Genomic DNA, 17,979 nt, shown 5'->3' with positions numbered 1-17,979 from the left:
CTTTCACAACATCCAGCCAGGTCAAGAACGCTCTTGCGGAGGTAGGCATGTCATTGTCAACATCTACAGTCCAGAGACGGCTTTATGAATGTAAATACAGAGGCTTCACAACAAGGTGCAAACCACTGGTAACGCTCAAGAACACAGGCCAGATTAGCCTTTGCCAGCAAACACCTAAAAAAGCCTGCCCAGTTCTGGAATAAGATTCTTTGGACTGATGAAACCAGGATTAACTTGTACCAGAATGATGGGAAGAGAAAAGTATGGAGAAGGAAAGGAACAGCTCATGATCCAAAGCAGACCACATCATCTGTCAAACATGGAGGAGGCAGTGTGATGGCATGGGCATGTATGGCTGCCAATGGAACCGGGTCACTGGTGTTTATTGATGACCTGACTGCTGATAAAAGCAGCAGGATGAATTCTGAAGTGTATAGAGCTATACTTTCTGCTCAGATTCAGCCGAATGCTGCCAAACTGATAGGACGCTGCTTCGTATTGCAGATGGATAATGACCCAAAACATACAGCAAAAGCTACCCAAGAGTTTCTCCAGGCAAAGAAGTGGGATGTTCTTCAATGGCCAAGTCAGTCACCTGATCTCAACCCAATAGAGCATGCTTTTCACTTACTGAAGACAAGACTGAAGGCAGAAAGACCCACAAACAAGCAGCAGCTGAAGGCAGCTGCAGTAAAGGCCTAGCAAAGCATCTCGAGGGAGGACACTCAGCATTTGGTCATGTCCATGGGTTCCAGACTTCAGGCAGTCATTGACTGCAAAGGAGTTTCATCCAGGTATTAAAGGCGATCCTTCAGTTTGAAATGATCTTGGTTTGTTCCATTACTTATGAGCCACAATGAGGGTGTGTGTGTATGCCACTGGCTGTACTTCCTGAATAGTTAGTGCCCCACTTTTGTCAAACCTCTTGAATTACGGCTGAAAGTCCTGACTTCGCTCCCATCTGGGTGTGTTTCCTTTCAACTTCAATGTGGTGGTGTACAGAGGCCAACTGCCAAAACAGTTATCCTTGTTCCGATATTTCTGGCCCTGACTGTATTATTCATCTAGACTGTCATACTCTGGTTTTTCTGTTAAGTTGGCCAAGCATACATCTGGGAAGCTCTTGCTTGGTAAAATGTTTCCTTTGCTGAACTGAACAGCAAGCCATCTTCTCTGGATGCCCTTGGATAGATGTTCTGCTATGTATGCATCAGTTTGGCTGGAAGAAAGTAGCACAACCATAGCAGACCTGGGAAAGGCCACTGCCAGTCAGAGCTAACAATACTGGCCTAGATTGGCCAGTTATTGCAGCTTCATATGTTTAATACCTGCTTACAAAGTAAGATTCATTAAAATCTTGTGCTAGTTAATAGTATGTAGTTATCAAAGCACAACTCATTATTAAGTCATTTGGTTCAAAGGTCTTGCTTCAGTTTTCGATCTATTCTTTCTTGGAGGCCTACCCAAGAAGGCAATGCCACATAGTGAAAGAGGTAATACTGAGATGAGACAGGATGAGATGACAAATCATTGTGTATGCCACACAAATGCAACAAGTTAAATATTGTGCCATGAAGAGCATACTAACAAAAACCAAAGAACTTACCGGGAAAATAACTTGAAACTCCTAACATATTTCCCTATTGGAATAACCGAAGAGAAAATAAATTGCAATTTTACTTTCCATACTAATTGGATGTAATAATTAACCTGTGCATATACCAGTTCTTTGTCATTCATATTATTTTTGATATGTGGAAGCCCAAGTAAGCCACCTAAGCAGTGCCATTTAGGCCTATTCAGACAGAAAAAGGTTCTACAATTCCTAGCATTCCACATAATGGCTGGGGAAAACTGGGAGTTGTAGGGCTTTTTTCTGTTTAAACATGCATAGGATTGCACCCTGAGGGAGCAATCCTATGGCCGCTAGATAGCGGCTAGACAGCCATAGGATATGGTGTTTTCTGAGAACCATCCTCAGAGGCAGCGCGGAACAGCCCTCTCCGCCACGCTCGCAAGTGGAAAGGGGCGTGGCTGGAACCGGAAAGGGGCGTGGCTGGGGTGTTCCAGGGCGGGGAGAGTGTAGCTGTGTGTATGACACATCCAGTGTGTCATACAGCAGCCTCCTTCCCTGCTCTGTGCTCCTGTGGCTAGACAGCCGCAATCAGCGGTCTAGCCAAAAAAGCAGGGCAGGGGAAGCACAGAGGGCACGATTGCCTCCATGCTTATCCTGCCCTGCTTTGGTTAGGCAGTTGCCTCTGAGTTTGGAGGCAGCCGCCTATCTAAATAGGATTGCTCCCTAAATATCTTGTTTAACTACAGTTAGGGATCTGATCAGGTATCATTGAACTTTAAACCCACATCTTAATTCTCATTTCTTCTGCGTGATACTTCTCTTGGGAGAGGATGGCCATGGAACCTCCCAATTAGATTTACAGTATGTGTGTTCAGCTAGAAGCCACTTGTGATTAGATGTGCTGGTCTATACACATGGGAAAAAGGAGTTTTGTCACGAGGTTTCATTTCCGGTTTACCATGTACTTTGTATATGATGTCTTGTCAACTTATGCACAATGTTACCTGCAAAGTGGGGATAAGGTCTCTCTCACAAGGACGTTGTTGCACTCTTAAGAAGGGGTGCACAAGTCAAACAACACTTGAGGGCAATTTGGGGACTACACCACCTACAAGATGATTTACATGTTACCTCAGCAAACACTGATGCATGTATGAACATGTAAAAGCGGAAGGGGAAAGCTTTTGAGAAGACATGTGGGAAACAGCGTGCATGCTGGGTGAGGGGTGAACAACCCAGAATTGATCATGGGCACACGGTGTGAGTGGGGGAAGGACAGAAATGTTGCCCTACTCAGCAAAGCTTTTCTGAAGGCAAAGCAGACTTGAAATGAATCCTGTCACTGCGTGAATCATATGTTTAATACTATCGTGGCTGATACCCACTGACAGACCTGCCTTCGATCAATTTGTCTAATCACCCTTTTTAGAGCCATCTAATCCAGTGACTGTCATATCTTTCGCCAGCAAATTCCATAGATTAATGCTGCGTTCTGTGACGGACTTCCTTTTTTCTGCCCTGGTACAAGCCTCAAGAGTTGCAACTCAGCTTCCTCCGTGATGTTGCCAGGGTTCCTGAGGCTCAGCTTTCCCAGGTACAGCTGCAAATGCCTGAGCATTGCTCCCAGGTTGCTTATATAACTGCTTTAGGCTGCGGTTCTGTACTGGCTTACCTGAGATTAAACTCCATTGAACTCAACAGGATGTACCTCTGAGAAGACATCTATAGGATTGCACTGGTAACCTGTCACCTTGTAAGCCAAGGATAACAGGGGAGACAGCAACCCCCAGCAGGCTGCAAGTTCATTCAAATGGAATGACGTTTTCTTAGGGTTCAGTCTGTTGCTAACAACCACCACACGAGCTCTGCTGAAATGAATAAGGGCTTTGCAAGGGCACAGGTTGGTTGATTTGTTTGTATACACACTTCCATCCCCAAAGGGCCCTCAAAGCGGCACATAACAGTAATGGAAGTCATTGCAATTAAAACAAAACCAAACAGATGAAATAATTACACAATGAAATATTAACCATTTTGAGCCAGTATAGGAACAAGATCAGCAAACAAACCCATCAGAACCATACCAAGCAGGGGAGAGAGCTAAGTATTAGAAGCACATCTAATTAAGCTGGTCTTCACCATATTAATGTGCCCTGCATAGGAGACTTTCCTAGTGGATTGTGACCTTAAAATAGCTCAGGGATCATCTGACAGGAAATATGCACCCCACAGACAAATTGGTTTACAACCATTGCTGGTGTCCAAGCATAAATTCTTTGAGCCCGGTACAAACGTGCAAGGCCAGTCTGACATGCATTATATTAATTATACATTAATATATCTGTAACTATATTCACAGGGCAAACCTATGCACGTCTACTCAGAAGTCCCATTAAGTACAATGAGACTTACTACCAGGTTAGTGTGAATAGAATTGGAGCCTAAGTATATTAGTATTGTGATGATTCAGGGACCTAGGGCTGTTCACGATGCTGGCGCTCTGAGGTCATTTCCCAGAAAACCACCTCCACGCCCATTCCCCTGCTATCTTGTAGGCGGTGTGGTTTGTCCCTGGCTCCATACTCGTAAGAGCAGTGTGGAGATGGGAACGAGGGTGTTCCTGGGGATGGGGAGGGGAGGGGAGGGAAGTGCCGTTACAATGCTTCCTATGCACCATCCACCCCCACCCCACCCCAAGGCACCCTGGCTAGACAGCCAAAATCAGCTGTCTTGTCACAAATGCAGGGTGGCTGGAACACAGAGGAGAAGATCCCCTCTGCACTTAGCTCACCCTGCATTGGATAGTTGGTCACCTGTGAGTTTGGAGGCGGCTGACTATCCTCATAGGATTGCGCCCTAAATTAGTTAGGCACCTGGACTCCAGCATGCACAGAAGGACTACCACTAGTTCCCAGGGACAGGGCTTTGTTTGTTTGTTTGTTTAATACAACAACAAAGCACTTTCCATCGCTTTCAGTATGCAACACCTTGAGTTAGGGATGTATGGATTTTGTTAAATCTGTTCCGTCTGCAATTTGTGGATTGTCAGGCATCTTCCATTGTCTGCTCATTGAGGGAATCGGGGGGGTTTTAGGAATGTATGAGAATTTCATTCCACTTGTGCAAATGCGAATTAGTGCGAGTGCAAATGTGCACAACCCCCCCAGTAAAAAAAAAAAACAGTCTACAAGTCCACAGAATCTGCACAACTTGGAAAAAGTCAATCTCCTGCAGAATCTACAAGTCAGATCCATAGAAATCTGAACTCATTTGAATCCATTGCAGATTTCTCAGATATCCCTACCTATAATTTCCTGTACGCACCTTCTGTCTTTCTCTGGCTCTTCAAGAGCAGGGCCTGAGATTGTTTGAACACCGCTTCTGATTGGCACTACCAAATCTCCCAAGATCTCTGGACACCCCATGAAAATACAGGGAAATATGTTGACATAAACATCCTCAAACACATCCTGCAATTTCGCCTCATTTTTCCCCTTGCAGCCCAGGGTGGGCCCTTGTAAAGCTCACCTGTTTCACCTCCCTTCCTATGCTTGCACCCTTTTCTTTCCTTGCCGGCGAAACTATGAGTGACCTTTTTATCATCCCTTTATTACATTTTGAGAGGGCTGCCTTGGGCTAGATAAAACGTATTTGGAGGCTCAGGTTGGGGGTTGAATATCCATCTGTTTTATCCACAAAGCTGACCCAAGTGTGAGGAATACCACTTGTATATACAGTGGGGGGGGGGGGTGGTGTTGGTTTTGATTGGTCTGTAATTATACTAACTCTACAAATGTTGCCAACATGTAAAGAGGGGAGGGAGTACTCAAACTTCCACTAGGAAGACTGGCCAGCTGGCATATGATGCCAGTGAGCCGCACAGGACATGGCTGGCCGTTTCTGTGTCACCGCTGCACTTGCCTGGCCTAGCACTGGACAGTAGCATGACACTGCTTTCATTGCTGGCTGCCATTTTCTCACTGCTCCTTCAGAATCCCTGATAGACTTGGAAAGCATTTCTTGGGCTTATTGCATGTTAAAAACAGCATGCTATTTAACATGAGAAGACTGGATCTGGTGTGGATAAATCATGAAGAAGGGGCTTAAGACAACCAGAAGATTATGCTTCAAGGGTGGGGGTACAGAATTTCTGTTTTGCATAATTCATTCCAGTTTTGCAGGTGATGCAGTGGGCAGGAATGCTGCGGATTCTTTAGCAAGGAAGCCCTTGAAGCAATCAGAAATTCTGCAGCCACAAAACCCAAATTCTGCTGTTTGACTAAATCATGCAAATGTGAATATGTTTAATTCAAATTTGCATGTACTACATGACTCACTTTGAAGCAGCCCATTCTAAAGTTGCCCCATTCCCAGGGGTGGCATATGTAGGGAATCTTTCTTTCACCATCATATCAATCTTTTGTTCCAGAATATCCAGAAATCCCTCTGGATATTATTGTACTTTGAGCCAATTTGTTTTTTAATGAACTCACACTACTTTGCCTCTTAAACCCTTCTGAGGAAAGAATAGGTGTGTCACTATTTTGTTCCTTATGACCTCTAATCAATGGAGTTTATAATCCTGGGACCATTGCCAGTTCCTCCTCATACTGCATCCAAATAACATTTGACCTGGTAATGGTTAGTGTTTAACTTGTGAAACCATCCTTTCAGCAACTGCCTTTAGTTTTTAACCAAGCATAGGGTTGGCACACTGGTCTACCATCTGGTCAGATATTGTCATTTAACTACCTGTTATTCAACTGTGGTCAAATATTGTCAAATTATTCACTGGAGCCAAGAATGCAGCCTATCCTTATAAAATAAGTAGCGAACAGACCCAGCATAGACACAGGTTAGAACAGCCCTTGGTTTGATACAACAAAGCCTTCAAGCAAACATACGCAGCTGTCAGAGCCAGACACATTGTGACCACCTGGTCCGTGTGAAGCCATGCCCTTTGGCACCTCTAGGCACAGCTCCTGCCATGGTGCACCATGGTGCACTTTTTTTTCATCTAATCCAACTCCCTGTCAGTGCAGCAAATCCACTGCTACAGCATAAGAACAGCCATGCTGGATCAGACCAAGGGTCCATCTAGTACAATATTCGGTTCACACAGTGGCCAACCAGCTGCCCAGGTGAAACCAACAAGCAGGACATGTGTGCAACAGCACCCTCCCACCCATGTTCCCCAGCAACTGGTATACAGTGCCATATGGCCTTTGATACTGGTGGTAATATATAGCCATGAGGACTAGTTGTATTGATAGCCTTATCCTCCATGAATCTCTCTAATCCTCTTTTAAAGCCATCCACATTGGTTACCATCAATACATCTTGTGGTAGTTAATTCCGTAGTTTAACTATGTGCTCTGTGAAGAAGTACTTCCTTTTATCTGTCCAGAATTTCTCACCATCCAGCTTCCCCGAGTTCTAGTATTATGAGAGAGGGAGAAAAATGTCTCCCTCTCCACATTGTGCAGCATCCCTGATAGAAGGTCATCCAGCCTCTTAATTGTTATTTGACAATATTTGACTGACGAACTGATGCAAATCTTTTTTGACTAGTCAAATGCCCAACCCTATTATAGCCAACTGGACTGGCTCAGAAAATGCAGTGAAACAGACATGGGGTCACAAATGTCTCTCTTCCATTTTTGCCTCTTGACAGCACATGATTGCTCAAAAGTAAGCCCCACTGTGTTCATAGAATCATAGGGTTGGAAGGGGCCCACAAGACCATCAAGTCCAACCCCCTGCTCAATGCAGGAAGCCTGATTCCCAGGCGGTCTCCCATCCAAGTACTAAGCAGGGCTGACCCTGCTTAGCTTCCGGTGCAGGGTACTCCTAGTAAGTCAACATAGGATTGCAATTTTATTGAAATAAACAAGGCTGCTTTTGTTTTTCAAAATATTGTATAAAATGGTTTCCACTGCCGGGTTTTATACATTATCACCTAATCAGTTTGCCTGGACAATCAGATACTGCACGTTGTGTGCAGTGCAAACTGACTGACAGTATTAAATAAGAGAATGGCGTTACAGAGGGTAGGACAAGCTCACCTGAGGTCAGTTGTAAAAATGGTATTTCCAGACCTTGGATATAACTTTTCTGTAAAATTGACTGCCAGATATAGCTGATATTGTTGTGTTTGAAAAACTGGATTATTAAGTATCTGGTAAGCCCACAGTGGATCATCAACTCTTATTCATTAAACACCTACTTTGGGAATTTTATTTTAAATGGAAAATACAGGTGCTAAATTAGCATAGCACAGTTAGAAGGGTTGTGTTATCACCTATTATTGTTGCTGTGAATTCTCACTGGTCTTATGTTGTATGTATTTGAGCTCTGTGTAGAGATATAAATGTTTAGTCAGTTTGTGGCCTTTGGTTCCACTCTTCCCATTTTTTAAAATCCGTTTCCATGTACATATGTGAGTGCATATATCTGCCATGAATGGATCTTCATAAAAAAATACTGGTGTTTTAAATCTGTATTTTAAATCTCTGCATTGCTGCTAGGTTTTATTCTGGTTGTCCTGTTATTTTGTGTTTTAAGCTTTTATATTTTATATTGTTTTGTGCTGTACTTTGTGGTTTTAATTTTTATGAACTGCCCAGAGCTATTAGTTTGGGCGGTATATAAATAAATAAATCTTCTGAAGTTTGTGTTTTTATGTAAATGCAGCAGCATTCAGGATCGCCAAATTAGATCAAAGCAAGGGCACTGGGGAAAGGGAATGTTTAACTCTTTCCCCTCTTTCTGTTTTTCTTGATATAAACCCCATCCCTGAAGCTGCTGTTAACCCAGAAGGGTAGGGGGTGATTTCTTTTATTTTGTTGATTTTATTTATTGCTGTATGATAGCTTCTTTGAGCATTCTGGGAGAAGTCAGCAATGATGATGATGATGATAATATAATACCAGTTCTTCCATTAAAGGTTACTTCCAGCATCTGTTGACACCCTACTCAGTTGCTTACACTTTCAGCCCAATGAGATCCTGCAAAGAAAGTCCGTAACCCTTTGATTTGTGGTGGAAGTTGTTTGAGCTGTCTAGCACCTGTTACTTTAAGTAAAAATGGCACAAGCATTCTACCCAGAGATTATCTAGAACATTAGTTCTCATGCCAGCAAGCAAAATTTTAAAAAGGAATGTTATTGGCTATTTATGTATAAACCTTTCCTGAAGGCATACAGACACTACACCTGAGAACAGAATTTACTAAACAAGTAATCTGTCAGTATAAGGAGCTAGAGGAAGAAGAATCCATTTGCCTTGATCCTGTGCAAGTCTGCAGTAAAAATTTCAGAACGATGTACAGGTTGAAACTGGAATTGCTTTATGAGCTTGCTGTCAAAATGTGTCAATGTGAAGTTACATAATCTCCTATGGCACAGTTCAAATTACAAGTCCTGATGCTCCCTTCTGATATGTACCCTCCAAATACGGATCGTATCTGCTTTAGGGTTGTTTGTGTTGAAAAGGCTATGAGACAGATTTGCTTTGCTTTCAGTTGCCCATCTTTCTCCTTAAAAATGACTGAAATAGATGACTTCATCTATTCAGCCACAATGAAATACATTTAATGCCCTCAGAAACGCACTCACCTCTGTCAGGAGCAAATGGTTCTTTGTTTGCATCTCCCTGCTTTTGCCTGCCTCTTGCTCAGCCTCATTCCGGCAGCACACGCATTGCTGAGGGAAGCGGGGGGGGGGGGGATCAGCTAACAGAGCAAGGCTGACAGAGAAGTGGGAAATCACAGGCCGCATTTTTATCAGCTTGAAGGCTCTCATTGTTTGCTTGCAGTTCTGTATCTTGGGTATGCCCTATTTATTCATAGGCATATCATAATGACGATTTACAAGATTACTGGCTTTCAGTGGTCTGGAACATGCTTCTGTTTTAAGGGGAGAGGGGAAATATACGTGAAATTTATATCGGAACCCTCCCCTTGCAGCTTGAGGTTAAATTGTGATATGTGCGAAATTTCCTGTGTAGTGTGATGTCTGCTATACGCCTTTCTTTTAAAACAATGCTTGAACTTTAACAGGTAGAAGAAGTGTTCATGTTGGTCTCGCTTTTCATGCCTAGCGGGTGCTTCCTGCTTTCGAACTGGTTGCTCTTGCATTGGGGGGGGGGGGTGTTGGACAAGCTGTCAAATCAGTTAAGTTGCAATACAGCACGAACAAAAACCTGCCAGCTGATAATGGCCTTTGCTTCTCACAGCATTCTCCTGCTCCTTACTCTCCAAGACCTGCTAATTCTAACCCTGAGGGCTGAATCAGCCGGAGACCAGCTTCTTATTTAAAAAAAAATATTGGCACCCAAGCCAGAACCGAGGAAAGAGCCAAATGGGCAGAGCCAGGACAGAAGCTGCTGAGCGGGTTTGGAGAATGGGAGATAAGCTTGATAGGAGCTGGATTTGACTGGCTTTTCAGACCCCGGTACTGGTTACCTGAGAGAATACAGTTTACTGATCAGACCAGTAAAATGCAGGTTGACTGGCAACACTGCTTAATATGGGACAATCTGTGTAAATTGTGCCTGGAGAGGCCATCCAGCCAAGCTGAGTTCATGGCTCCTGGCTAGGGCACTGGCCTTTTAAATTCCTGCCAGCTGTCATCCAAGGAGCAGGAGGGGCTTGAACATTCAACTGGCCAGCGCTGCTCCGTAGCTTGGCAGGGGCCTGGCCCTTGCTGAAAGACTGGCCCATTTTCCTCTCTCGGTGGCTTCCTTTCATGTAAGTGAATCTAAGGTTAAATTGAGAGATGGGTTATACTTGCAGGATGCTAATAAAGATGTGTAAACTATTCAACAAGCAGGATTTAGCAGGTACCATTTTTATAAGGGTGAGCGATTTCTCTCTTGTTATTTTAATTCCTTGGCTCACTCTGAGCTAAGGAAGGCATTTACGGGATTGTGCTTCCAGACTGTGCCTTCTGAGGATTTGGGTAGGAAGCATGCAAATATTCCCATGTTTCAACATCTTTGTATATGTGGAGCTCCACAAATAGAGGATATTACTCATTATTTATTATTCTGTGAACTGCACGCCAACCCCAGGAAAAGATTTCTTGCAACTTTGTTGGGAGGAATGTCCGACAGAACTTTGGTTGAACAAATGTGTAAACTACTTGTAGATATGGATCCTCATGTAACTAATCGAGGAGTCTTATTCGCAGTGACTGCCAAAAAGAAAGTAGAGCAAAGGTCCTAAAAACTGTTGCTGCATGTTGTGCACATGATGAATTGATTTGATTGGCTTGTTCAACCTTGGGGGGCGGGCGGGCAGGGTGACTATGATTCTTTTCTGGTAAAATCATAAAAACGTATGGTTATGTACAATAAAATTGACTGACTGCCCGAATTGGGTCTGGCCATTGAAGCAACATCTGTCTTAATGGGGGAGCTCTCCTATGTCCTGGAAAACCTCCTTCTGCTACTACTACCCGAGACCTTGGTTTTCTACTTGTATATCACTGCTGTATGACTTGGGCCTTTCTCAGCACCCCACAGGATCATGTCTGGCTGGAACAGGATATGCTGTAAATGGGCCATAACATTTGCGACCTGGTCCCACATATATTGTTCAATTACATTGAGAAGATGTTGGGATGGATCTAGACTTGGTCATGCTTAGAGTTGATCAATGGGACTTGATTAACTTGTCCCATTGATTTCAACGGTTCTACTCCAAGCATAACTTCATCTGGATCTAATCCACTGTTGCTAATATGCACAAGGGCATCATGTGTCTGCAGACCCATCACACATCACAGCTCTTTGTCTAAATACTGATGGAAGATAATTTTTTTAATGGATAAACATGATAACACAATATATTCTTTGTGTTACCGTACAAACTGAAGGATGTTTGATTTCAAAGTTAGCATGTCATCTGTCCTGTATTCAATTGCTGTAAAACTATAGTTAATTATTCCTATGCTTGTTCATTGTGCAGGCAAAATTCTCAATAGTACACAATAGAACACCTTGCAGAAAGGCAGTTAACTAGCCTAAGTATGCAGAATTGCATTTTTCCAAAGGTGTACTTTGCCTTAAATGAGTGACTTTACACTTTTGCTTAACAGCCAAAAGTGTTTCCATACTTATAATAATTCAGTCTTGGTCTGGAAATCTAGGGCACTGAATCCTTTCTCCGATTTTAGCTTACCTATGAGACCCTTCATTAAGCCTAGTGCAGATGTTTGGAGTTCATGGAAGTAGAAGAGGAAGCTTAGCCTTTATATTTGGAAAGGTGTGTCTATCTTCTAGAATAGTAAAGAAAGGGTCTGATGTCCCTGTAGAGAACAAGCAAAATAAAAAAGTTATACCTCAAACCATCCATATATTTATATAATCTTTGTATAATATCCAGTTCAGCTTTTCCTGCTGAAGCCAATTCAGCTGGTTAATGCAAGTGAGACTACTGACTTCATGTATGTGGAAGTCCACCGGTATCACACAACTGCATAGACACAGAGGTATGCTAAGTGGCTACTTTTGCATTTCTTAGGGACATTTGGTACATACTGGTACATTTCTGGATTACTCAACAGATGGATGTATGAACAGACTCAGTAGAAAAATATTGTCTCTAAGGTGATATAGGTGACACGGAAGTTCTGTCTATGATGTTGGAGCTCTGATCGCTCATTCGCACATGCAAGTTGTCATTTCATCAAGTGATGAATCTACAAGTGTGAACCAGACTATAGTGTTTGTATTTGATGGGAAATTGACTTAGTTTGCGGTGGATCTAATCTATTCTGCTTTATTCTTCAGGGTGGCAAATGGGACACTTCACTACAATTTCACCAACCTGGATAACTTCATGGATCTTCTCTGGGAAAATAAGCTACGTCCAGGTTAATCTTACCATTTCTTTAAAAAATCTGCCTACCAAGACCCATTGTACTGTTTTTAGCTAAAGGTCTTTGGAACTCTGTTCAGTGGTTTGCTTGCATCTAGAATTACAGAAACTTCACAAGCCAGTGTTGCTGTTCACTTTAAGTTAAACTTACAGTAATGGAATCTTTGTCATGCCTCAAGGGCAAGGTTAAATTGCAAGGTTCTGCAGACTTTGCAATAATGTTAGCATTGAAGCGTATGCTCCCAGCTTTTACTTCAGAACCCAAGAGAACCAATAGCGCATACCAATGGAGGCTGGTGGCTCTGATTTCGGTAGGGCTGTAATGATCCTGATCCTGATGTGAGAAGCAGAGATCCCGCAGCTGCATGCTGTGTCTAGAACAGGGGTACAATGCACTTGTCATTGACTAAGGACCCCGTTTTTGTGGGCCGGTGCATGTAATCTTCCCAGTCTGTTCCCAGTGTATCAGTGGAAGTATATCAATGGATGTTGGCTCACTGTGAAAGAATAAGAACCTTTTTGCATAATTTTACTTGAACGCTGTGGCAATGTCCATCTCCTGAGGGGTTGTGCTGTTTGATGTCAGAGAGCCCTGCCTCTGCAGTTTGTTCAGTGTGGAGTTCTTCCTCACTATTCGTTTTGGTCATATGAGGCTGCCTTATATCAAGCCAAACTTCCCAGCACTGCTACCAAAGTCCTTTCACGGAAGATGGCAGAGGCTGAATGTGGGAGCTCTGCCATGCAAAGCATGTGCTTTAGTGCAGCACTGTGGCTCTCCTGTGCTGTCTTTAAAGCCCATGTCAATAAGTAGCCAGGAAATAGCCACAGATGCATGTCTTCATTATATTAATCCCCAAAAGAGGCAAGAATGAGCTCTAGTTCTCACTGAGCAAGTAAACCTTGGGTTTTTGCTGTATCACTTCAGACTGAAGCTGGGGACTTGCATGACTGGATGTTCCTCCATGCAAAAAATTCTCCCCACATTAAAAAAAAAACCCAGACTTTTAAAAAATGTGTTTTTTCCACTTAAAGAAAACTGAGCGGAGAAGGGTTCTGGCCTAAGCTTCTCCCTGACATCTTGTTTTGTACATGGAAGGATTTTTAAAAAAAAATATGGAGGAGCATCCCGTCATGTGAGCCCCCAACTGCAATCTCAGCCCAAGCCCATGTTTACCACTCACTGAGAACTAGGCCTGAGACACATAACTGTGGATGAACTTCTGGAGCATAGAAAGCAGGCTTGGCAACAGTGAACTCAAAAATACTTAATACATGACTGAACAGTCTGGGTTTGTTTGTACTAAACTAAGGATTCGAACTGATGGGAAATCCTTCAGGATACTTCACAGACTTTGAAGATAAAAAACAGGTGATAGAGTGGAAGAACTTGATTACACAGTTGGCCGAGAGATATATAGGTGAGTTAACGAAAGTCGTTTGTTGGTTCATTGCTTTTGTTTGTGGCCAAATGAAAGAGTATTGCATAATATCACAAAGCTATAATTAATTCACATTTGGTTTCCAGAGCGGTACGGATTGGAGCATGTTTCTAAGTGGAATTTTGAGACTTGGAATGAGCCCGATCACCGTGACCTTGACAATGTATCAATGACAGTTAATGGTAAGCTGCTTTTGAGTCCTTCCTGATTTAACTGTGAATGGAGTGGGGGCTGATGGAGGTCAGGGATGATGTAAACAAGGTAAACAAATACTCCCATTTTAGATCCTAAAAAGCCTAATACAATTCTCATCTCGCCCAAATATTGCCTTCACCATTCAAACTCTTAAAAGCCAAATCAGTACACATAAGTTACTGAGTAGGGCAGAAGGGTTTGTGCAGGAATATTATTTAGATGTAACTGAGTAAATTATATAAATAAAGCGTGTCATAATAATGTTAATGATGGACAGTATTGATATTTCTTCTCTGGCCTATTTTTAAAACCATGAATCTTTGGACCTACCTTGTTGCTGAGAAAGGGAATTTGGGTGTGTCAAGTAAGCCAAGAAGGACAGAAACAATATATATCCCATAGGAGCAGCCATCTTTTCCCCCCAGACAATCCCCTGCGAATGATGACAGTATGCCACCATGTACCATCATTACCCAGGTGTGTTGCAGTCCCATTTTGAAAACACGCAGTAGTCCGGGATATGCAGCCACACCTAGGTTTGGCTTTTTAAAAGCCTAGAAAGAACCCCAAAAGGGAGGAGCTGCTGTCGGGTGCCTGCAGCCATTGCTTGCATGCACACAATGCCTGGGCTTGCCTGGAGTCCTTGTCACTTGCCTAGTTCAATCCTTACCTGGTGGGTAAGGGGAAGAAGGTATCTTCAGCCATGAATAGCTAACTTTGGTTTATAGCAGCCTGTCCTAACCTGGTGCCCTCCAGATCATGGGTTGGACTGCCACTCCCATAATTCCCAGCCAGCATGGCCATCGGGAGGGGCAGCCCAACACATCTGGAGGGCACCTGGCTTGAGAAGGCTGCTTTATAATGCTGCAGCTGAGGGCATGTCTACATGAGGCTTTTATCCTACACCTTTACTGGGGCTTCTGCTTCCGAATTCCTTGCGGGATTAAGATTGGCTCCGTTACATGTGCTTTTTGCCAGGGTTTTTCTTTCTCCGCCTTTCTGTATGTTTCATTATACAGCCATTGGATGGCGCTATGTTGTAGCAGAATTGCGCATTTACATGAGGAATTTAATGGCACCATTCAGGATATACCAGACTTTCCCCGTTAAGAAAAAAAAAAGTGCTAATGCTTGCTAAGTATGGGTGAGGCCCTGGAGGATGACGTATGTCATATAGAGCAGGGGTCCCCAACCCCCGGGCCGCGGACCGATACTGGTCTGTGGCCTGTTAGGAACCAGGCCACAGCAGGGATGTGGGAACCCCCCTTACCTTGGGTCCATGGGGGGGGGAGGCAATCTGCCTCCCCCCCCGGAATCCTCTCCAGCCCTGGCCGGCTCTGCTCCATGGCGCGTCCGGGGAGCTGCCGGCCAGCTCTGGCCACTGGCGGACTTCCAGCTGCTGGGACGCAAATGGCGTCTGCATGGACGCCATAAGCATCCCTATTCTTCAAGTAACATGGACGCCATTTGCGTTCCAGCAGCTGGAAGTCCACTAGTGGCCGGAGCCGGCCAGCAGCTCCGCAGACTTGCCGCGGAGCGGGGCTGGCGAGGATCCGGGGGGGGGGGCGGATCACCTCCCCCCCCCACCGCGGACCCAAGGTAAGGGGCGTTCCCACACCCCTGCTGCGGCCTGGTCCCATCCCCCCCGGTCCGTGGAAAAATTGGTCCCTGGTGCCAAAAAGGTTGGGGACCGCTGATATAGAGGACCCGCAAATTACCGTGAATTAGCAATCACGGGAGCACAATAAAAGCCTCATGTAGAAAGCCTCTGAGAGTCTGGGAGCTAAGTTTCATTCCTCGTGTGAATTGCCATCATTGCCTCAGCCCAGCCTAACTTTGACTTCTTAAAAGCTAAAAAAAGGACCTTCTTTCTCCAAATGTACGGAAGCACCAGCACCTGTTTTCAATAACCGCCCTCCCCCACCAAGAAGGCTACAAGTGAAGATTCTCAAAAATTTGCAGAGGAGTGGCTGCACAGACAGCTACAAATGACTCACGTTGGGAGCACTACAGTATTATTATCTTTATTGTTTATTTGAAGTAATCTTATGCCACTCTTCAGCCAAAAAGCCTCCCAGAGTGGCTTACATATAATCAATATATAATCCATTGCTGTGCTACCATTGCGCTGCGCTAGTGTATGATGCTGCACTAGTGTAAACTAACCCTAGCGCAATGGAACACCCGGCGTGCCAGCAAGTGCTATTGGTGCTGCGCTAGGGCTAGTTTACACTAGCACAACATCATTGACATTAGCGGTAGTGCAGTGTCAGGTACTGCCCCTAGCTTGCCCCTGTTTCAGAATGTGAGTGCTCCAATGACTGTCTGATGATCATAAGTCAGGGAAGTGCTGGTAGCCAGGAGGGAGGGCAGGTGGAAATAGTGGCAAATGGCTTCCCCCCCCCCCCGCATTGTGGAGGATATGGGTGTGTGTGTGCTCTGCTTGAGAGTGTGTGCATCTTTTTTTATTTCTGATATTTTTATGCCATCCTATAACAAACATATAGGATGTTCAAGCAAGCTCTGGCTCTTCAGTTGTTGCGGCCTGTAACTCCCATAGTCCCTCACCATTGCCTCTGCTGGCAAGAGCTGATGGGAGTTGCAGGCCAAAACATCTGGAGGGCCACAAGTTGCCCATCCCTGCACAAGAAGACATTCTCAGGGCAGCTCACACAATAAAACAGATTTTAAAAAACAATATAATAGAAGATTAAAAGACCGATATCCTTCCGTCCCCTCGGAGATGCTTTATGCTCGCCCCTCATCCTGTTTCAATCAGAGCTGCATCTCCAGGTCTGGCGGTATGAATATTCACATCAAGGTAAATGCTTATATGATGCTACCATCATCAATTCCAGGTCACAAGTAACAGAAATCCCTCTGCATAAAATAGGGATTAGCAGTGGAAGAGGATGATCTATTTCATTCAACATTTATGGTGTTGTGTTGTTGTTTTTAAAAAAGTTCATTTACAGATGCAGTCAGGTGGATATTATCACTCACAAGTGGCAAGGAAAAATTGAGAAGCGCAGGTTGGATCCAGTTTTATTAATCCTTAAAGTAGTAGAACCATTGAAATCAATGGGAGTTAAATATGAGTAAATCTGTATCCAGCCCTGAGTGTTTATACAATATTTGCTTTGTATTTAATCTAAAGAATTGTACCTGGAAAAGAAAGCCATGAGACTGGGGTTCTTTTATCTCTAGTAGCACTGTGGAGAAGGACTAATAAAGCTGCTGTGTTCAACACCATGTGATGGTCTGATGATCATAAGCTGGGGAAGTACTGGTAGCCAGGAGGGAGGGTGGATGGAAGAAACTGCAAATGGCATCTTCTTCTTCTTTTGTTGTGGAGGGTGTGTGGAAGTCTTATTATGATAAGCTGGGTAAGATGCAGGTAGCTGGGGTGATTTGGATGGGAAATTAGTGTGCTTGCCTTCCGTGAAATTTAAATTCTAGTATTTATTTCTGAATGTATATCTGTACAGATAAATTAGCATATATGCACATTTCATGCAAATTGGTGTCTCTGGGCCCATTCCCCTGTTTCTTTGAAGGGCCAAACAACATTCCTGCTATTAGGCGCCTTGTCATTGAAGCTGAAGAGCTATTCTAGATTAGGGGGCTGTCTGTAAGTGAGGGCAGGCCTCCCACCTGAGAGAGAGGTGTGGTATATACCTACCAAGTGAGGCTGGCACATCATGCATCTGATGAAGTGGGCTGTAGTCCACAAAAGCTTATACCACAGTGAAAGCGGAGGCTGGTAGCTCCGATGTCAGTGGGGCGGTGCATCCCCTTTGGGTTTCAGTCAGAACCTGTCTGCATTCTAAATTAGCTATCCAAGATGCTTCCGCACCTTGGGTAGCTCCTTTAGAGTTCTGACTGAAA

At 44.0% G+C, this 17,979-nt stretch overlaps 1 protein-coding gene across 3 annotated transcripts in view; it reads left to right on the top strand.

Annotated features, from left to right (window-relative positions):
- Positions 1–17,979, top strand: part of IDUA (alpha-L-iduronidase) — a 68,948-nt gene that overhangs the window by 17,059 nt on the left and 33,910 nt on the right. Inside the window, exons 1-4 of one of the 3 annotated variants that reach the window (XM_084834853.1) lie at positions 3,051–3,170; positions 12,370–12,452; positions 13,768–13,875; positions 13,983–14,078. In XM_084834853.1, coding sequence (XP_084690979.1) covers positions 3,136–3,170; positions 12,370–12,452; positions 13,768–13,875; positions 13,983–14,078 — 322 coding nt within the window. In that variant the 5' untranslated portion in view covers positions 3,051–3,135. Of the gene's footprint in view, positions 1–3,050; positions 3,171–12,369; positions 12,453–13,767; positions 13,876–13,982; positions 14,079–17,979 lie in introns of those variants that run through there. The other 2 variants (XM_084834851.1, XM_084834852.1) reach the window with 2 other exon arrangements.

Source organism: Heloderma suspectum, chromosome 2, assembly GCF_057233095.1.
Source record: "Heloderma suspectum isolate Gila_16-S chromosome 2, 16-S_ref, whole genome shotgun sequence".
NCBI classification, from domain to species: Eukaryota; Metazoa; Chordata; class Lepidosauria; order Squamata; family Helodermatidae; genus Heloderma; species Heloderma suspectum.
Note: the sequence above shows the minus strand (reverse complement) of the source record. Positions and strands in the feature narration are given on the sequence as shown.